General features: G+C 37.5%; 1 protein-coding gene across 3 annotated transcripts in view; it reads left to right on the top strand.

Moving 5' to 3' along the window:
• The window catches only part of PDE7B (phosphodiesterase 7B), a 355,539-nt gene that overhangs the window by 112,541 nt on the left and 222,711 nt on the right, over positions 1 to 20,287 (top strand). For 2 of the 3 annotated variants that reach the window (XM_074397411.1, XM_003932465.4), the window contains exon 2: positions 5,375 to 5,435. In XM_074397411.1, the coding sequence (XP_074253512.1) occupies positions 5,429 to 5,435 (7 nt within the window). In that variant the 5' untranslated portion in view covers positions 5,375 to 5,428. Of the gene's footprint in view, positions 1 to 5,338; positions 5,436 to 20,287 lie in introns of those variants that run through there. The other variant, XM_010343025.3, reaches the window with a different exon arrangement.

Here is a 20,287-nt window from a genome sequence, read left to right as displayed (position 1 = left end):
ATTTTTATTATGTTTAAATGACATATATATATATATATATATATATATATATGATTTACAACACGATGCTTTGAGATCTGTGTACACTGTGGAATGGCTAAGTTAAGGTAATCAACATGCGCCTTATTTCACATACCTAACATTTTGTGGTGAGAATACTTAAGATCTATTCTCTTAGCAATTTTCAAATATACAATACATTATTGCTGTAGTCACCATGTTGCACAATAGATTTCTTGAACTTATTCCTCCTAAGTAAAATGTTGTAACATTTGACCAATACCTCCTCAATCTCCTCCTCTAACCTTACCACCTCCCAAGCTCCTGGTAACTATTATTCTACTGTCTGCTTCTAAAAATTCAACTTTTTTGAATTCAACATGGAATTGAGATCATACAGTATTTGTCTTTCTGTACCTGACTTATTTCATTTAACATAATGTCCTCCAGATTCATCTATGTTATCACAAATAACAGAATTTCCTCCTTTTTTCAAGAGTGAATAATATTCCATTTTCTTTAGCCATTCAACCATTGATGGACGCTTAGGTTGGCTCCATACCTTGGCTATTGCAAATAATAGATGCAGTATTTTATAGCATCCATCTTTCTCTTCCTGAATAAAAGTCCAATTTTAGATACAATGTAGAAAATTTTTAATAAAAATTAGCAACCAACTTGTGAAATATTCTGACTTTTAAAATTAGAAGAATTTCTTCATTTTCAATCCTAAAAACTAATATGAGAATTAAAATAGAATTTTAATGGATGGGTTAAATGTATTTTTATTTTTGTATTACAATCTTATCTACAATAATTTAAAGTAGCACATTCTTGTTCATGATGAAGGGAAAACTACACTTGCAATGATATTATGTTGTAGATTACATTATCCTGTTTTATAGATAAGAAAGCAGATTTGCAAAACTAAATGCCCGTGATAGTACAGTGACAAGAGGAGGCAGCATCAGGATTTGAATTTGGATCAGTCAGATCCAAAGCATGTGCTCTACTAGATAGCAATTCTTGCAAACAGCCAGTAGTTAGTGAGTGAGAGAAGGGAATAAAAGTAGTCTATTTGGTCAAAGCAATGAGCAGGTCAAAAGTAGCCAATATTTGAGAATCTAGGTATCTTGGTCAAGCATCTGGTAAGCCGTCAACATTTATTCTATCATCATTGGAGAAGAGTATTCCTGAGTGAGTGGTACAGCCTGCGCCTCAATTTCCTACTCTGCTAAGAGTACAACTAGCGTGTGAAAAGTAGATGTACATCATTTAGTGCAAGGCCTAGCCCATAGTGTGGGCTCAAATGTTAGCAAGTCCGCAAGTATTTAGTCTACCTAATCCACAAAGATTTATGAAGGCCCTGGTATGAACAAGACACCAGGGTTACAATAATGAAGCATGTTAGGAACACTAACAGTGAACATGGTTTGACTCTATGGTCTATGAGGGCAATGGACGTTACACATATGAATTCATATCCTATGTGTTATGGAAGGAGCTCATGTGCCTTGATCTCTCTGTTGCTAGCAGAGATCAAGCCTCTTGGATGGGGACTTTAATAACTATGCCCTATTATTTGGAGGCAGTGTTGGCTGGGAGAGATGGGCATGAACAAGGCAAGTTGGTCTCAATATTTCAGGCTCAAAAGAAAATACAAAGATAGAATCCCTTAGGAGAGATTGGATCTTGAGAATTAGGCAGAATCCTGGTGAGCAGCACCAAGTACAAAGTCAGCATCACCTCAGCAGGGTGCTTGGATAGAGATTCCCAGAAAGCTTAACTAGAGCAGGGAAAGAGGAGGGTTGTAGCACCTGAGAACCCAGCAGGGCACAAGACCTTCCCCCAGGGCAGATCCTGCAGTTCTCTTAAACTTAGACCCTGTGGCTTAACCCGATTAATCTCGTAAACTGGGTCATCACCCTGGGTTGCACAGCAAGCAGGAGCCTGGCAGCAAAGGCTGGATAAACACTGGCATCAATAGGAAAAAGCACTAGAAACTGGTTTCTTTCAAGCCCTGAGAACAATCAGATTCCCTTGGGTGTTGCTTTCAAATCTGTTACCATCATCAGGTAACTTTACAAAACAGGGCAATTAAAGAGCTAGTTAAAGGTGCCTCAGCAATTTTCCAGACCCCCAGGGAAATGAAGACAAGGAAGAGGACCCCCTCATTGTCATTGGAAGGGCCCCCACACCTGTTCTTACTGCTTGATGATGAGCTTGTCTGGCCTGTAAACTCAGGCAGGTCATGACTGTTAAGGAATGCATACCTCACAGGAGTTTCAAAAACTCTTCCTGGATTTGTTTATGGCCAGGAAAGAGAGCAAGACTCTAGCTCCTGTGCCCTCACTGACATCAATCTGCCTGTTGAGCGACATATATAAGGCTGCCCTTGGCCTACTGTAGCAAAGAGAAGTTATGCAACCTCAACCCATCAACCCCTTCCCTAGAAGGCCCTGCAAGGAAAGAAGAAAAGCTCTTCCTTCACAGCACATGTATGGACTTTGTCCTTAGCAAATGGCAGGAGAGCCCCCTAGAGTCCTGGAGTTATTTCCGTGTGGGACTCAAAATGTGAATTGATAAGAGCTTCCTAGCCCTTTGTTTTGCCAAGAAGTTTAAAATGTTTAGGAAACCTCTGATTTTTTCATTTAAAAATATTAACTCTTTCAGGTCAAACAATATCACTTTAAAATGCAGGTAATGCAGAAAATGGATCCTAGTAATTTGCAAAGGTTTAATGTCTACCAAAACAACAAAACAGGAACAAATGGTACGATCAGACTCCATGAGTCATTAATCCTCACATTTGCTTCTCTGACCTGACTTGGTGGCATATATGTTGGCATCCCCATGTTACTTACATATTTATGAAGAAATGAAGCATGAAGAGATTAGGTGACATGATAAATATGACACTAGGTGAGCAGAGCAGCTGAGAAAAAGCTCAAGATGTAGGATCTCCATTGAGAACTCAGTGCTCTTTTGCAACCTTGAGCTGCATCCAACCTCCTTCCTCCAGAGTCAGGCCTCTTGACTCACAAAAGCAGCTTGCTTGCTTTTCACATCACTGAACCAACTGTCCATCTCCTCTACATAACGTAGGCCATCTTAAAAAAATTGATTGACTTGAGTGTAACAGCATCATCCTTTCTCCTCTCAACTTGCTCCTCTTTGTACCACAGGATGTCGTAATCAGGTGTTAAGAACATGAATTCTCACATCCAGGAATTTCTTCCCCTTAAATTACTTTGTCTTATAATATATAATGTGTAGATACAGTAAAGATAGATGGGAGTGGGATTAACCAAGTTGTGAACAGAAAAAAAAAAAAAAGGAAAATGAGTGAATATAGCTCATCTTTAGTCTCCTTAAGGGCAGAGGAAACACGTAGTGAGAACAAATTATTTGAAGACAGTCCAGTCTGCTACCAAATGGCCTCCCAAGGAAGATAGGTACAGAGATGTATCGTGCAAAGGGCCATTTTTATATTCGGCGTTGTGAATATGAGGACAATTCTTTCTTATTTCGACACACTTGAAGGAAAACATTCAGAGAATAATTTAAGGAACACATCATTATAGAAAAAGTTGATAGCCCCTGTGTGCCCTCCAACACTTCATTTCTCAGCATTTCTTCCCCCTGCCCTATATTTGATGCTTCATTATTCACTGCATGTTTTTTTGCTTTTTCTGTAATGTATCCATAAACAGTATGTACTATTTTCAGATCTTTTCAACTTCATAAAATAGGGACAGTTTTTTTTCTTGGTTTAACATTATACTTTTATGGTTTTTATTTTTTGTTTTGAGACAGAGTCTCACTCTGTTGCCAGGTTGGAGTGCAGTGGCGCGATCTGGGCTCACTGCAACCTCCACCTCCTGGCTTCAAGCAATTCTCCTGCCTCAGCCTCCCGAGTGGCTGGGACTACAGGTGTGCTACCACACCCAGCTAATTTTTGTATTTTTAGTAGAGACGAGGTTTCACCATGTTGGCCAGGATGGTCTCTATCTCTTGACCTTGTGATCCACCTACCTTGGCCTCCCAAAGTGTTGGGATTACAGGTGTGAGCCACCATGCCCAGCCTTATGCTTTAAATATTATATATGTCTTTTATGATTTTCATGTTATATATTTTATATTATTTGAATATTCCAGATTTTTAATATTATATATTTCATATAGACATATTAAATACGTTTTACAGCCTATATAGCTCTAATTCTCTAATTTTAACCATTGTATCATATTCCGCTTATAAATAACACTCATTTTCTTATCTGTTTTGTACCAAGACATTAAAGTTGTATATGAAATTTCTCTAGCTATAAATCTAGAAGACAACTTGCTATCTCATAGACTATGAACATTTCATCTTTGCTGGATTTTGCAAATTTTTTTCTAAAGCGATTGTATCATTTTATATTCCATCCCCCAGTTGGTGAGAGGATCCATTTCTCTACAGCCTTGAAAACACTTGTTACTGCTAGACTTCTAAATTTTTGTGAAATTGACAAGTTGAAAATAAACCTCATTTTATCTTTAATTTGCTTGCCTCTGATCACAGCTATGATTGAATATGTTTTCTGCATTTATTGACCATTCAGATTTTTCCTCTTCTATGAATTGCTTGCTCATGTCCTTTATCCATTTTTCTATTACATTATTTGTTATGTTTCATTGATTTGAAAGATTTATGTATATATTCAAGTACTGACCATTTGTCAATATATTCATCATACAAATGTGGTATATTCTTAACTGATTGTATCTCTGGAATTTGCCTTGCACAAAAGTTTTAACAAGCGAGTTAAAACTAAGATATAGATAAGAAAGTTGATATTTCCATGAGTCTGTGAGTTCAAGAAAAGCATTATGAATGCCAGTTTTTCATTATTTCTGTACTTGTTTTTCCTTCCAAATTCAGAGAGATAAAGTATAGGCCACATAGCTTTCCTGTTGATAATATCTGTGCTTTGCAGAGTGGGTAGTGTAGAATACTAAGGGAGATGAATAAGGACCAACTTTGAGAATAATTAGCCTCAGATTATTGGGCCTAATAGATTGCATACCTTCCACTGAAATAGAAACTGTTTCAAACCAAATGCGTTTCTAACTGTGACTTCTCATGGGAGCGCACAGAAATCAGCTCTATGCAAGGGCATAAGGCATTCAGAAACAATCTCTTCCAACTTACCCCTCAAATATTTTACTACCAGGCAGGTCTCTGCTCACGACATAAGTCCCTAGACTCAGGTGACCAATGAAAACAAAAGTAGAATAATGTTAGGGTAATGTCAGGTCACACGGATATATTGCCTTGGGAATCTTGATATGAAATCTTAAAATAACCATGGCTATCTTTCTGTTTCAGAGGTGTGGCGAAATCTTGTTTGAGAACCCCGATCAGAATGCCAAATGCGTTTGCATGCTGGGTAAGAAGGACTCTCCTTTTAAATATATTAAGCACGTTGATGTCATGTGGAGTTATCATTGTTCTGTTGCCTTTTTGACTGTCTCTCGTTCCGTTTTGAAGAGGCTGATCGGTTCTTTTATGGGTTTATAGACAGCTATAATACATTTGTATGTGTAACACCTGATAATGAAGAAAGGTTTTGATTTTCTTAATTGTCAATCAGTCAAGAACCATGCTTCCGAGTCTTTCAAAATTTTTCTTGGATCATCAGCATAAGGTAGAATTAAGTGGTTTATATTCAGGCAGCTCTGATGAAAAGGTAAGAATTACTTTGTAATTGCTAAACCAGAGATGGATGATAAGATAGATAAGTAAATTATTAAGTTTTTACATTATGGCACAAAACCCTTACTTAGAATTCCTGGGAGAAACGTATATTTGAACTGCTAAAATCGAAAGTCAGCACAACTATTATCCACATGGCATTTGTAACAAAAAACAACATTATAATGAATAATCATTTGTTCTTGTAGGACAATATATTATCAATGCCTTTGACAAACTATTTTAATATATACTGTTAGTTAATGAAGTTGGTATTATTCTCCTCATTATATAGATTAGAAACAATTACAGAGAATATAAGTGATACACTTAACCTCAGAGTGAGAAATGGTCCAAATCATGATATGAAAGTTTCTAAACTGCAAAATTTTAGGTCTAGTGTTTAGATCTTATTTAATCCAATAAACTATGTCCAATAAAGTAGCAATTCATTATAGTAATAGATGAAAATAATAGCAAGGATATATAAAAATAATTCCTAAATTTTATCATCAGAATTTTACCTTTGTAGATTCTAACCTTGAACTGTATTTATAAGCAAAGAACAAAATTATTCATTTTAGCATTTTCCATTTACTCTGGCCATTTCATAAACTTACAGCCTAGATTATTGGTGAAAAGCAGACAATGAGATAAATAGAGGTAGGAGAAGATCTTGGTAATTTGTAATTCAAAATAATCATGTAACAAATAATCAAAAGGGATACATGACATGACTTAAGAAACAAATGAAAACCAGACATCATATTTTTCTAGGCTTCTAATCTTTCTTAAATTCTTTATAAGTTTCTCTTTGCAGTTCTATGTTTTTATTTTAACTAAGATTGTGGCTATACAGTAATACATCCATTGGAAAATGAACATTTTACTAGAAGCACATGAACAAAGAATAGAGCATTGCATCCATACACCCATTTCAAATATCCAATATTCCTTCCCCTTGAAAGTGTGAAATCAAAATGTCTCCAAAGTTCTAATATTTCAGGTACTAGATAGATGCAGAGATAGACAGATGATAGAGAGATTAGATAGATGATGGATGCATAGATAGTTAATTGATAGATGGATAGATACATGATAGATGATTGATAGATGATGGAGAGATAGAGAGATATAAAGAGAGACAGACACAGATGGAAGCAGAAAAAAAAATCCTTTGTCAAGCCATGTGTCCCCATTTTGGATTTGGGAAACTGTCTTACCTCCACATCAAATCTATTCAACAATTAATTAACTCATTTAATTTTCCACAGTAACAAGATGAGGTTGGTGCTATTGTTACCTTCATTTTACAATAAGGAAATTGTGACAAATGGTCTGATATTTCAAGTACCTTATTACCACTGAATTATTATTTGACTGTAGCTTCTACCTGGTCTGGTAACTTGAATCAATGTTTAACTCGTGATAATTTTAAGCATATGAATACATTATCTATTGTGACTGAATGTTTCTGTGTCCTGGCTTCCATGTAAGTTACTTGATTAGTTTATAGCTAGAACAGCAAGAGACTGTCTACTACTCCCTATAGATTTGAATGCACTTAAAGTAAGATCAATTATCTTTCCATCTCTTCTAGATTATATGGTACCGTTTATATAGATGTCAGAAAGCAATCCTGCCCACCAAATGTGTCTCTAATGAATCTGCCAGATTGCACAAAATTCTAAAATTAGAAATGTATTTATATAAATCAGTTTTATGTTGCTACCAGTCATAATAATTACAGTTAATTGAGCACTTAATATGTGGCAGGTGAAACCCATCCTAAACATCTTACATAATTAGATCATTTATTCTAAGTAAATTAAGAGATGCCCTATCTTTCAAAATGTAGATATCTCTGGCAATGGAAGAGTTTTAATTAAGCTGCTGCTGGTTATTTACCTTATAGATTTCATTAGTTTGTTAGATTTCACTTTTCTTAGTGATACAGAACTGAATAATAAAGGGAATCATGAGAATGAAGTTTTTATTAGTTTCAGGACACATAGGAAGAACAAGTATACATTTTACCTTTAAGTTAGATAGTAAATAATTATTATTATGAGTGTTCAAAGGTAATATGCCTAGTGAGCTTGAGTTGCTCACATAGTGAAAATTGTGCCCTTGAGCTTATATTTAAGAAGAATTAGATTTTTTTAAAAAAGAGAATTGCTGTCACTTTTAATTCAGACACTTAAGAAGTCCTTCATTATGGATATCAATACACATGGATCAACCTCACCATTAACATACATCCACCTGAAGCCCAGGGACTGCTACTTCACAGCAAAATAGTCTAAGATGATTTAAAAAAAAAAAAAAGTAAAGTTGAATGGTTCATTCACTTAAGAGAAATCAAGTTATGAGTACATAAGTCCCTAAAACTGAGACCACATCTTGTATTTCTTCAAGAAAGACCATCTGTAATAACACAAAAAGCACCTCTTCACCACTATCTAAGGTATTAGTTTGCTGCTACCTTCAGAAAGAATCTGAGATAAGGTTCTTATGATTTCCTAAAGCATTTTTTGAGAAAACTTGACATCTCACACAACAAAATATAAGGAGTCTCTGATATTGTAAAGGACTATTGTGTTTCATAAGCACTGCCAACCATAAATGTAGTTATTATTTTTGCAGATGCTTTTGTAACATTTTTATGAATAAATTAAAATTTCTAAATGAGAAAACCAAATACATGGGGCCACCCAATATTGAGATCCCTGATGGGGGCCAACCTGACACATCCTCATCTTTCAATGGTCAAGCTATCAGCTCACTCCCCTTGAAACCTCCCTCTCTACCAACCCACAGTTCAGGCTTGGGTGCCTGCTGGATCCTAGCTGTGCACTGGTTTCAGCACAGCTGAGGTAGAATATGGAGAAGGTTCGCTAGCCAGGGACTCCATTTGCATTTCTTTCTCATCCACTGGCGAGTCCTCAGATCATTCTGAAAGGTACTGTTTTTATGCTTTGAGTTGTCTACCTCATGACTTCCATGGATAAACCATTCTTACCAAAAATCACGCTTCTGACTCACTCCATTAAATGAGACATAAATGTAAAATTCACCTTGAGTTACTCAGAAGCCCCAAATTCAGGGCAGCTTTAAATGGAACCAAACTACTATCATGAATAGGTCTTGCAGGGAATTATTTCTGGCTTCAGAAGAACAGCTCATGTTGAATAGGAAGGTAAATACAGGTATACTGGAGAGCCGACTACACTACGCATTAACTGTTTATTCCTTAAAATTGTTCAGAGAGGGCCCACGTGGATGATCAAGTTAAACACCAAATTGTAATGAATGTTGCTTTATTCTTTCCTTCTGGCTCAGGGCAATGTGTTTAGAGCTTCAGCCTCCCTGTTCTCCCCTCTCCACCTTCCTTTTTATAAACTTAGCCATAAGATTTTACTGAAATTCCAATTGGCCGTGGAAGTTTACATAGTTATGTCAATGGATACACAACTGTATAGCAAGACTTTTACCTTCTTCAGGTATCATGAACAGATATTAAAGAAAGAGAAAGTAGAAGAGACATTATCTCTCATTGTATAATTAATGCATGAAGTATGGAAAGTTACTAAAAGCATAATGAAAACCATTGGGTAAAAAGAGCCAAGAGTATTTAAAGAAATTATGTAAAATGATCAATGTTGATTCACTTCTCAGTTCATTTGTGAACCTTGCTCTGTGAAATGATAAATCGTGGGAAAAGAAACTTTCAAAAGGAAATTCCTGATCAGACTTAGTGCTTCTTTCTATTTCCTCCTTTCCTTATTATTAGAGTGGGATTTTTTCAAATTATAAGGCTTAATTTTTAATTTGTGATATTTTCTTCGCACAATTTATTCATCCTCTTTATCAAGGTTTAATTCTTTCTCATTAGAAATTTTCAGTGGCCCTGTTTTTGTCTCATGTATGATTTCTTTCATGCTGTTGAGTGTCATGATGATTGGAATGCACAATAAGCACTTTCTTATCTGCCATGACTTAAAAGGGAGTGTTCACATTAGTTTTCCAGTAGAAATTTGTTATACATTATTTAAATGATTGCTAATCTTCAGAATAACAGAACAAAAAAAATCAATATTTTATTATACAATGAACATAGGCATAGAGGGACTTGCTTTGTAGCACTAGCTCTGAAAAATTAACTGTATACTCATAGAAGTTGCTTCATCTCTATTGGATTTAATTCATACTTTTCCTGCAAAGTAGAAATAAAGACATCTGTCCTTCCTAGCCCAGGGGTTTTTCTGGTGGGAGAATGAGATGTTCTATGAGGAGAAGCCTGTTATGATGTCTGCCCTAAATATTGTGTATGTTGATGCATAAGTGATAACAATTGAAAATCTAAAAATTGATAATAAATATAAACTAATAAAAATATTTACTGATAACACCAATGGTGTTTAGAAAAGCAATTGAAAAGCTAAAACATTATATAAATGTGAGGACAATTTTTAAAAATATTAAATACATTCTTCAAAATTGCATGGTGCTTTCAGGGTAGAACGAGACCTTCATCTAATTGTTATTAATCAGGTATGCATGGAGCACCGACAAGGTCATGGTGCTTAGCATTAGGACTCCAAAGACCAGTGGGCATATAGTCTGGCCTTAGAGGGTTTATCCTTCAGCAAGAGATTCAGGTCCTGAAGCCCAGTGTATGCAACACCAACTCGACTGATAAGTGCTACAGAAGAAATAAAGATAAAATATATAGGGACTTCAACAAATGGAGAGAGTGCATATAGCAGGGATGTGAAGACTCATGTATCTAGATATGAAAGTTGAGAAAGTGGCAGTACTCTAGGTGGATGCAAGATCACTCTCAAAAGCCCTGAGATAAACTGGGGAGTGTTTCTGGGAAAGTGTTTCAGACCATGAGGTAGATTAAAGAATAAATTGAAAAGAAATTTGAGGCATGATTATTGAGAGCTTGACTGTCATCATTGGCCCTAAAAAGGACACAATTACCAGATAAAAGAGAGTTCTGATTTCTTTTATTTCATTAGAGAGTCTTTTCAATTTAGTTATAGAGTATCAGAGAATACTCTATAAACTCCCATGAACTGGGTAGTATTAAGCAAAGCCATTCATCAGCTACTTGTGAAATTAAATAATTTTAACCCAACACGTATGTAACCCAATCTATATCTGATGACCTGATTTCTGGTTTGATTTTTTAAAAATACATGCTGATTCTATTTTTTTCTCCTCATATCAAATGTCATAGTATTTTATTAAGAAACAAGACAATATTTTCATCTGTGACAGTAGGGAAAATGATTTTTTTCACTTTTTGGGAACTTTGTCAGCTAATAAAGTTGGGAGTTATTTTATATTTATATTTTGCCCTTATCACTGGCTTCAGCTTGTGGTTTTTGCATGTGGACACTTATGAGACATATACATTGTTTCTTAAAAATTAATACACAATCTGTTTTGAGGCAAAAAAAAAGATTTGGTATCAAAGTAGGCCACTGTGGTGTTGTAGAAAGAACAAGGCATTGAAAGACCTGGTACTAGCTGATAACTGTGGGAGCAGAGACATGTCATTTAGGAGTTGTAGACCTGTTTATTCTTCTCTAAAATTGAATAACAATAATAATATTATTGTCTAACTGATTAGGTCTGTTGACCTAATCATGACAATAAATATTAAAACATTCAGTGAACTTGTAGAAGTACTATAAATATAAGTATTGTTTTTTAATACTAATACTCAATTTTTTTGTAAGTTCTTGCACTTCATTTTGTATTTGTAATATATGCAAATTGAAAGTATTGTAGATTTTAAATATTAAATGATCTCAATTTGGTTCAAAATGAACAGATATTTTCAAGTGCATGTCAGCAATTTAGTAATAAGCATATTATACACAAAGGTTATGAAAGAAAGATTATTTTGCATGCCCTTGACTTTACAAGTAAAGACTATGTTGAAAGAAGTTTTCAAGTTGCTTGATTTTGATCTATTAAGGTTAGAATGCCTCAGGAATCTGAGTTAATTTTAACTTACACTTTCAAAGCTCTTCATTCCTGTCACTTGGATTCATCAGGTCACTCTGCATCTGTGCACAGACAACAAAATCACTAAATGGTATTTTCTTACTCTGCCCAAAGAGGGTAAATTGAACCTGGATATTCTCAAGGGAGGATTGTGGGAGCATCATTCCCCATCATTCCCCATCTTTCACCCAAGGCCCTGTCTTGTTTTATTTTTCATTGCTCTTACCACTAAAGGACATAATTTCTGTTTGTCCATCACTGCCCCCAGCCTTGCCCTGCAACACACCCACACATGCAGAATGTGATCATCACAGAAGTAAGGACTCTGTTTCATTCACTGTTGAATATCCAGCATCTGGAACATCTAAGCTGTCCACTCCCTCAGAGGAACTCACTATTTACTGAATGGATACAAACTGATGTGTTTGTGAGAACAGCAGAGTCATCTGGAGTGCCTTTATCAAGTGTGTCAAAGACGGGTTGACCCAGTATTTAAAACCCTCTGCTAACATAGCCAAGACCATGGGTCAGCTCCTATATGAACAAACTGGTGGCTTCCCAAACACACTACTCCAGGTTACTAGATAAGAAGGAGGAGTTCTCGGCCGGGCATGGTGGCTCAAGCCTGTAATCCCAGCACTTTGGGAGGCCAAGGCGGGTGGATCACCAAGTCAAGAGATCGAGACCATCCTGGTCAACATGGTGAAACCCCGTCTCTACTAAAAATAAAAAAAAAAAGTAGCTGGGCATGGTGGCACATGCCTATAATCCCAGCTACTCAGGAGGCTGAGGCAGGAGAATTGCCTGAACCCAGGAGGCAGAAGTTGCAATGAGCCGAGATCGCGCCATTGCACTCCAGCCTGGGTAACAAGAGAGAAACTCCGTCTCAAAAAAAAAAAAAAAAAAAAAAAAGAAAAGAAAAAAGAAAGAGTTCTCTTCAAATAGGCATTTAGAGCTGTCCTAAGAAGGAGATTAACAGGTATTCACTGAGTGCCACCGTATTCCCAACCCTCTGTTGGAGTACTCTGAAAATTGATATAATAATGAGCAAGGTAGAATCACTATTGCCACAGAGTATATTCTTGGGCAGATGGAGCATTGAGCTGAGAAAACAGGAAGAGACCCATTATTTTGTCGTCTTATGTTTATGGAAATATATAGAAAATTATTTCACCCTGAGGTTTATGGTTTAAAAGGCATTCTGTGTTATCCTACTGCCTTTTAAAATTTTATATACATAAGAAAAGCAAGTTTCCTAGCTTGAAGGTTGCTTTCCGTGAAAGGTTGCAGCATTTCCACAGCAACAGAACATCTCATTTTTTAATGCAGCTGGAAGCCAGGGCTCAGATGAGAGCTAGCTGCAGAATAACAACACAAGCAAGGTCCAAACTATCAGAACTGAAGTTGTCAAGCCCAAAAGTGACAGAAGGGTCAGTCTTGTATTGGATTAGCTTCATTTTCTGTCTGAAGGTAGAAAAAGGGAATTCAATGAGACCCATCAGCCTTACACAAAGCTACACTTCAGAAAACATGTTCAATCAACAAACACTTTATAGATACACATTGTGTCCCAGAGTAGGGATGCAAAGACATTGAAATTCTGGCTTCTATCCTCAGCAAGCACCCAATCTAGTGACACAGGGACAACCACCCAATGATAGCATACCATGATAAACCACAATCAGGAGGGCCCAGTTCTTATGGGAGGAGGAAGGGTAGAGCGGTGTCAGGAAAGGCCTTGTGTAAGATGTGGTGAGGAGCTGAGTGTCAAAGAGAAGCTCCAGACAGCCCTGGAGGTTGCGGTGAGGACAGCCCAGTGGGAAAGGTGTTGGTATTTCTAAGAGCAACAGGAACCGGCAGCTTAACATGACCAATTAAAAACTGTTAAAAAACAACAACAACAACAACAACAACAAAACAAAAACAAACAAACAAAAAAACTGTTAAGATGGTCCTTATGCCTGGAAAATAGAATAAGAGGAATGAAACAAGAGAATCGAATGTGGAGAGGAAGGCAGCAGAGATTATGAAGAGCCTTATAACAGGACAAATAACCACTGAAGGATGTTTAAACAGAGGAGCTGCAGGGTGAGGTGCACACTTCAGACAGACCATCTGGTTAGAGTAGAGAGTGCGCAGGAGGAGTACAAGGCTGGAGAGAGACTAGTTTAGGGAACAGCAGTATCTATCAGGTGAGAAATGATGAGTCCAACCTGAACTGAGACAGTGTCAGGAAGGACAGAAGGCACAAAATACAGGAAGCTTTTCAAGAGGGTGGCAGAACCCTACAGTGGGTTGAGTGTACAAGATGTTATTAAACAGATAGAGGTACTGCCCTCTCCTGCAAAGGTGAGTCCGAGAAAATTGAGTTTGCATGGGGTGGGGGTGATGGGGAGAGGTTACATTTTAGACACAGTAAATTTGAAGTGCCCAAGGAGCTCTCCAGCACAGCACAGCTCAGAAGAGGGATCTGCAAGTCAGTGGCGGCCACAACATAAGAGAAATGTGAGATCACCCAGGGAAAGCTGAAGAGTGAGATGAGGCTGCGCTTTGGAATGCCCAGAAGCATCCCCCAAAGGGCTGGGCAGGTTCAAAAGGAGCCTATAGAAGTCTAAATAGGTGGGAGATTAACAAAGAGCGTACAGAATGGTAAAGGAAAATGAGAGAATGGTATTTTAGCCATGTTAGCCAAGACGGGAGGGGAAGAGAAGGGGAAGAGAGAGTGAGAGAGGGAGGGAGGAGTCTGAAAAAGGGCAGGGGAGATGACAGATATAATGGTATCTCTCAAAGTCTGCAGTCAGTAAGGGTATCTAAGGAAAGGAAGGCTTGGAGAATGTTTTCACCATAAGAGGAGCGAAGAACTGGCTTAAGTTTTATGAAGAGAAAGGGAGTAGTTGTGAGCCTTAAACCTGCGATTGTGAGAAGATGGTCCCCATGGGTGAGGAAGCATGGAGATGGAGACAGGCGTGCCTGGGTGCAGCCAGGCAGAGCTGGGGGAGCTTCTATCTGATCACTTCCTGTCTTTTTAAGAAAGAAATACTGAGTTCTGATGAGCTTAAGGAGAGGAGCAAGTGAATGCGAGCATACTACTAGGTTAATTCAAACTAATGTTACAAGAAATTTTTAAAAAATGAATAGAGGTGTTTAAAAAATGTAAAGCAGTTTAGAGGACTCAGCTGAGTTAAACACTGTAAATATCAAGGCCTATTCTTTAAAAAATACAGAAAATACCAATTATGTCTTCTCAGCACTCCTTTCAGAAGAGTAACTGCTGCACGCTCATGAAGACCCTTCCCTTTATTCTCCTTAGCTGCTTCCCCATCCTCTTCCTGTGGCCAGCCGACGTAACCTGCAAGGGGATGCCCTAACCCCAATGCACACATCACTCTGCTTGGTACTATACATGTGAAGTTGCTTCTCCATTTCCCCATTGAGCCTGCATGTTCCAGGGAAGAGGTCTCTGATCTAATTTTCTATCCCTAGCACCCAGTGTTGGCCTAGAATTCCAAGAAAAAAAAAAAAAAAAAAAAAAATAATTCCTGATGAAGGTAGAAGAAATGTGTAAGTTTACAAATTCAGCCCTAACATTCTCCCACCACCCATGGTGCCTCTAGAAGGTTATTTTTTGGCCGGTCTTGGCCTAAAAGGGGATGCCTCTACATCCACCTCCCACTTTGTGAAGGAGACCAAAGGTGCTAAGCCGTTTGAGCTCTGGGAGTACCAGTGTCCCCAGAGCTGGGCCCATCCCTGTCCAATCACATCAAAACTGCCTCTTCTGGCTGGGAACAGTTGCTCACGCCTGTAATCCCAGCATTTTGGGAGGCTAAGGTGGGCGGATCACCTAAGCTCAGGAGTTTGAGACCAGCCTGGCCAACGCGGCGAAACCCCATCTCTACTAAAATACAAAAAACTAGCCAGATGTGGTGGTGCGAACCTGTAATCCCAGCTACTTGGGAGGTTGAGGCATGAGAATTGCTTGAGCCCAGGAGGCAGAGGTTACAGTGAGCTGAGATTGCGCCACTGCACTCCAGCCTGGGTGACAGATCAGGACTCTGTCTCAATAAAAGTTAAAAGATCTGCCTGTTCCTCCTCATCCTCTTCACTTCTGGTTCATTTTCCCCTCCCACAAATTTGATTCAAAAGCTTTTTGCTTTCAAGATGAGTCTACCTAGGAATCTTTGCTTATATCAAACTGTATTCTTTGTAATGTTCCAGAGACAATGTCACTTTTAGTTTTGACTCCAAAAGAATGCTAGGCTTCTTATTGGAAGGAATATAGATTATAGTTATGTTTCATTATAAATTCATATTTTAAACAAATTATTGATTTAGGTTTGTGAGATCTCAATCTGCCAATCTCAAACCACCTGCCTTAGCAACTATAAATATGAGGTTTTCTTTATAAACTATAAACATTCACAAAATAGAGAAATTTTCCGAATGAGACAAATTATGTGTATTATAAAAGATGCACAAGAACAAATTTTGAAGTATAAAAAAATAAATACTTGTTCTCATTATATCAGTTGCTATCTTTGAACTGTGGCATTTCTTTGACATATCTAATTGCCAAAAGATATTTTGTTTCCTTACCAGGAGATCCATTCCAAAGAAGTCGCTAACTGATGGTATAGAAAATTCATTTTTCATAAACCCAACATTTTCCCCTCTGACTGAATAATGCCTGTTTTCAACTTTTGTGAGCCTGCATTAATGCTATCAATGTTACTGATTATTTCTTACTATAAAAACCTTTGTAATCCCAGCACTTTGGGAGGCCAAGGCAGGCAGATCACAAGGTCAGGAGTTCCAGACCAGCCTGACCAATATGGTGAAACCCCATCTCTACTAAAAATTTAAAAAAAAAAAATCTAGCTGGGTGTGGTGGCATATGCCTGTAGTCCCAGCTACTTGGGAGGCTGAGGCAGGAGAATTGCTTGAACCCAGGAGGCGGAGGTTGCAGTGAGGTAGGATTGCCCCACCATACTCCAGTCTGGGCAACAGAGGGAGACTCCGTCTCAAAAAATGCAAAATAAAACAAAACCCTTAAAGGCAAATCTAAGGATATTTATAGATGAAAAGCCAAGGTGTAGAATGTTTTTGCCTACTTCCAGGTAGTCAACTACATGAATCTAATGCATTTGATTTGTAGTCAACATTTTAAAAATTTTCTGACTTAAAATTTAATGAGATAGTTAACATGAAATCTTGTACTTTACCATTTTAGCTTTACCTAAATTCTGGATTCTGGGAGCCCTAGTTCTATGTGACATAATAGAAAATTTGAAGACTTCATTCTAAAAGAGGACCTGACATTCCGAAACATAAGAAAATAGTGCCAGAAATGCTAATAGGATATAGCATTCCAGGAAGCTGGTGAATAGCACTATCCTCATTCTTTCAGTGATAATCATATACTACAATTCTGAGAGTTTTGGAATATGTATAGTAAATACAAGAAAGGAGTTACTATGTCAAGCTGCTTTCTAAAATTTATATTGAAATGTAAATTTCAGGAAAAGGCACTTCAATATTTTGTCTTTTAGAAAATCACGTATTTAAAAAAGCAATTGAACATCTTGAAAGTATATGCTGCATTCAAAAATACATTTTCCTTGTTTGTAAGGAAAAAAATTCACATCACATTCCTGAATTACTGCATTGTTTATAGAATGGGTTTGCTAATAATTAATTACACCAGGAAGTCCACAGAAAGTTACCTTATTTTGACTGCTATTTCATTCTTTGTGTCAGGGAAAATCTTCCCTCATGAATCGTGTTTACAAGATGGTTGACTAATGAATGCCAAGAGAACGTTGGGTAACAGTATATTAATGACTATGATCATGTTTTGTATAACTTAACAGACATTTGGAATATCACAGAGTCTTTTTTTAAAAAAAAAAAGTCTTTCTTTTTAGAGACAGGATCTCACTTTGTTACTCAGGCTGAAGTGCAGTGGTGTGATCATAGCTCACTGCCTCCTGGAATTCCTGGGCTTAAGCAATCCTCCCACCTGAGCCTCCCAAGTACCTGGGGCTACAGGTGTGCACCTCCACACCTGGCTAATTTTTAAATTTTTTGTACTGATGGAGTTTCACCGTCTTGCCCAGGTTGATCTCTAAGTCCTGGACTCAAGCGATCCTCTTACCTCAACCTTCATAACAGATTCTTGAGCAAATCTCTGAATATCTGAAGGGGCTTAGTTCTTTCAAATGTTGCTTTCATAGGACTTAAAGGTTGCAGTTCAAGTAAGAGGGAGATGTTAACTTCTTCTCCCAGACTGGTGGTCTACTTTCTAGGATTCTAGGAATTCAAGGGACAGGTCTGTGACATGTGACCATACAAATCTTTGTAAATTTTAGGCCATAACAATAAATAAAAGATTTTTTCCCCTGTACCACTCGTACTGTTGAAAATGGAGAAGTGTTTGACTAGAAACAAAACATGACTGTACATGTTTATTTTGTTTACTTTCCCAAGGAAAATTTTCTTAGAAGATCAGTTTCAGATGTTAGCATCTTTAAGAGAGAAAATTTGCATTTGCTGTATTTAACATTAGTAAATATGAACCAACAATGTGCATACACATGTCTGATCTTACATTTATCTGTAACCTGATATTTATGAACAACTGAAATGGTAGTTTATACACTCATTGGCACCCCTAATTCTCCTGCTATTCATTTATTTAGCTATTTGTTTATTTTGATAAGAAGTGGGGTTTTTAACTTTTTAATTGAAATATTGCTTAAATTCAGAGAAATATCTAATTTTTATGTGCAGCTTGATGAATTTTTACAAAGTTAACATATCAGTGTAAAACTACATGGATCAATATAGATAGTTTCCCTCATACCTCCTCCTAGACATTACCTCCCAAAGATTCCATTCTGATGTACTGATTTCTATCGCCATTCCCTAATTTTGAAATTTATATAGATGAAATTAAAGAGTATGTTCTTTGTCCTGTCTGCCTTCTTTCACTCAACACTTTCTATGAGATTTGTGCATGCTGTTGCATATAGCTGTAGTTCATTCTTCTTTTTTTTTTTTTTTTTTTTTTTTTAATTGCATTTTAGGTTTTGGGGTACATGTGATGAACATGCAAGATTGTTGCATAGGTACACACATGGCAGTGTGCTTTGCTGCCTTCCGTCCCCTCACCTGTATCTGTCATTTCTCCCCATGCTATCTCTTCCCACCTCCCCACCCCCCGCCCCTCCCCCATTTCCCCCCAACAGACCCCAGTGTGTAGTGCTCCCCTCCCTGTGTCCATGTGTTCTCATTGTTCAACACCCGCCTATGAGCGAGAATATACGGTGTTTGATTTTCTGCTCTTGTGTCAGTTTGCTGAGAATGATGGTTTCCAGGTTCATCCATGTCCCTATAAAGGACGTGAACTCATCGTTTTTGATGGCTGCATAATATTCCATGGTGTATATGTACCACATTTTCCCTATCCAGTCTATCATCGTTGGGCATTTGGGTTGGTTCCAGGTCTTTGCTATTGTAAACAGTGCTGCAATGAACATTCGTGTGCACGTGTCCTTGTAGTAGAATGATTTATAATCCTTTGGATATATACCCAGTAATGGGATTGCTGGGTCAAATGGGATTTCTATTTTTAAGTCCTTGAGGAATCGCCACACTGTCTTCCACAATGGTTGAATTAATTTACATTCCCACCAACAGTGTAAAAGTGTTCCTATTTCTCCACATCCTCTCCAGCATCTGTTGTTTCCAGATTTTTTAATGATCGCCATTCTAACTGGTGTGAGATGGTATCTCAATGTGGTTTTGATTTGCATTTCTCTGATGACCAGTGATGATGAGCATTTTTTCATATGTTTGTTGGCCTCCTGTATGTCTTCTTTTGTAAAGTATCTGTTCATATCCTTTGCCCATTTTTGAATGGGCTTGTTTGTTTTTTTCTTGTAGATCTGCTTTAGTTCTTTGTAAATTCTGGATATCAGCCCCTTGTCAGATGGGTAGACTGCAAAAATTTTTTCCCATTCTGTTGGTTGCCGATTCACTCTACTGACTGTTTCTTTTGCCGTGCAGAAGCTGTGGAGTTTGATTAGGTCCCATTTGTCTATTTTGGCTTTTGTTGCCATTGCTTTTGGCGTTTTGGTCATGAAGTCCTTGCCTACACCTATGTCCTGAATGGTTTTGCCTAGATTTTCTTCTAAGGTTTTTATGGTATTAGGTCTGATGTTTAAGTCTTTAATCCATCTGGAGTTAATTTTGGTGTAAGGTGTCAGGAAGGGGTCCTGTTTCTGCTTTCTGCACATGGCTAGCCAGTTTTCCCAACACCATTTATTAAACAGGGAGTCCTTTCCCCATTGCTTGTTTTTGTCAGGTTTGTCAAAGATCAGATGGTTGTGGGTATGTTGTATTTCCTGTGAGGCCTCTGTTCTGTTCCATTGGTCTATATCTCTGTTTTGGTACCAGTACCATGCTGTTTTGATTACTGTAGCCTTGTAGTATAGTTTGAAGTCCGGTAGTGTGATGCCTCCCGCT

Source organism: Saimiri boliviensis, chromosome 4, assembly GCF_048565385.1.
Source record: "Saimiri boliviensis isolate mSaiBol1 chromosome 4, mSaiBol1.pri, whole genome shotgun sequence".
NCBI classification, from domain to species: domain Eukaryota; kingdom Metazoa; phylum Chordata; class Mammalia; order Primates; family Cebidae; genus Saimiri; species Saimiri boliviensis.
Note: the sequence above shows the minus strand (reverse complement) of the source record. Positions and strands in the feature narration are given on the sequence as shown.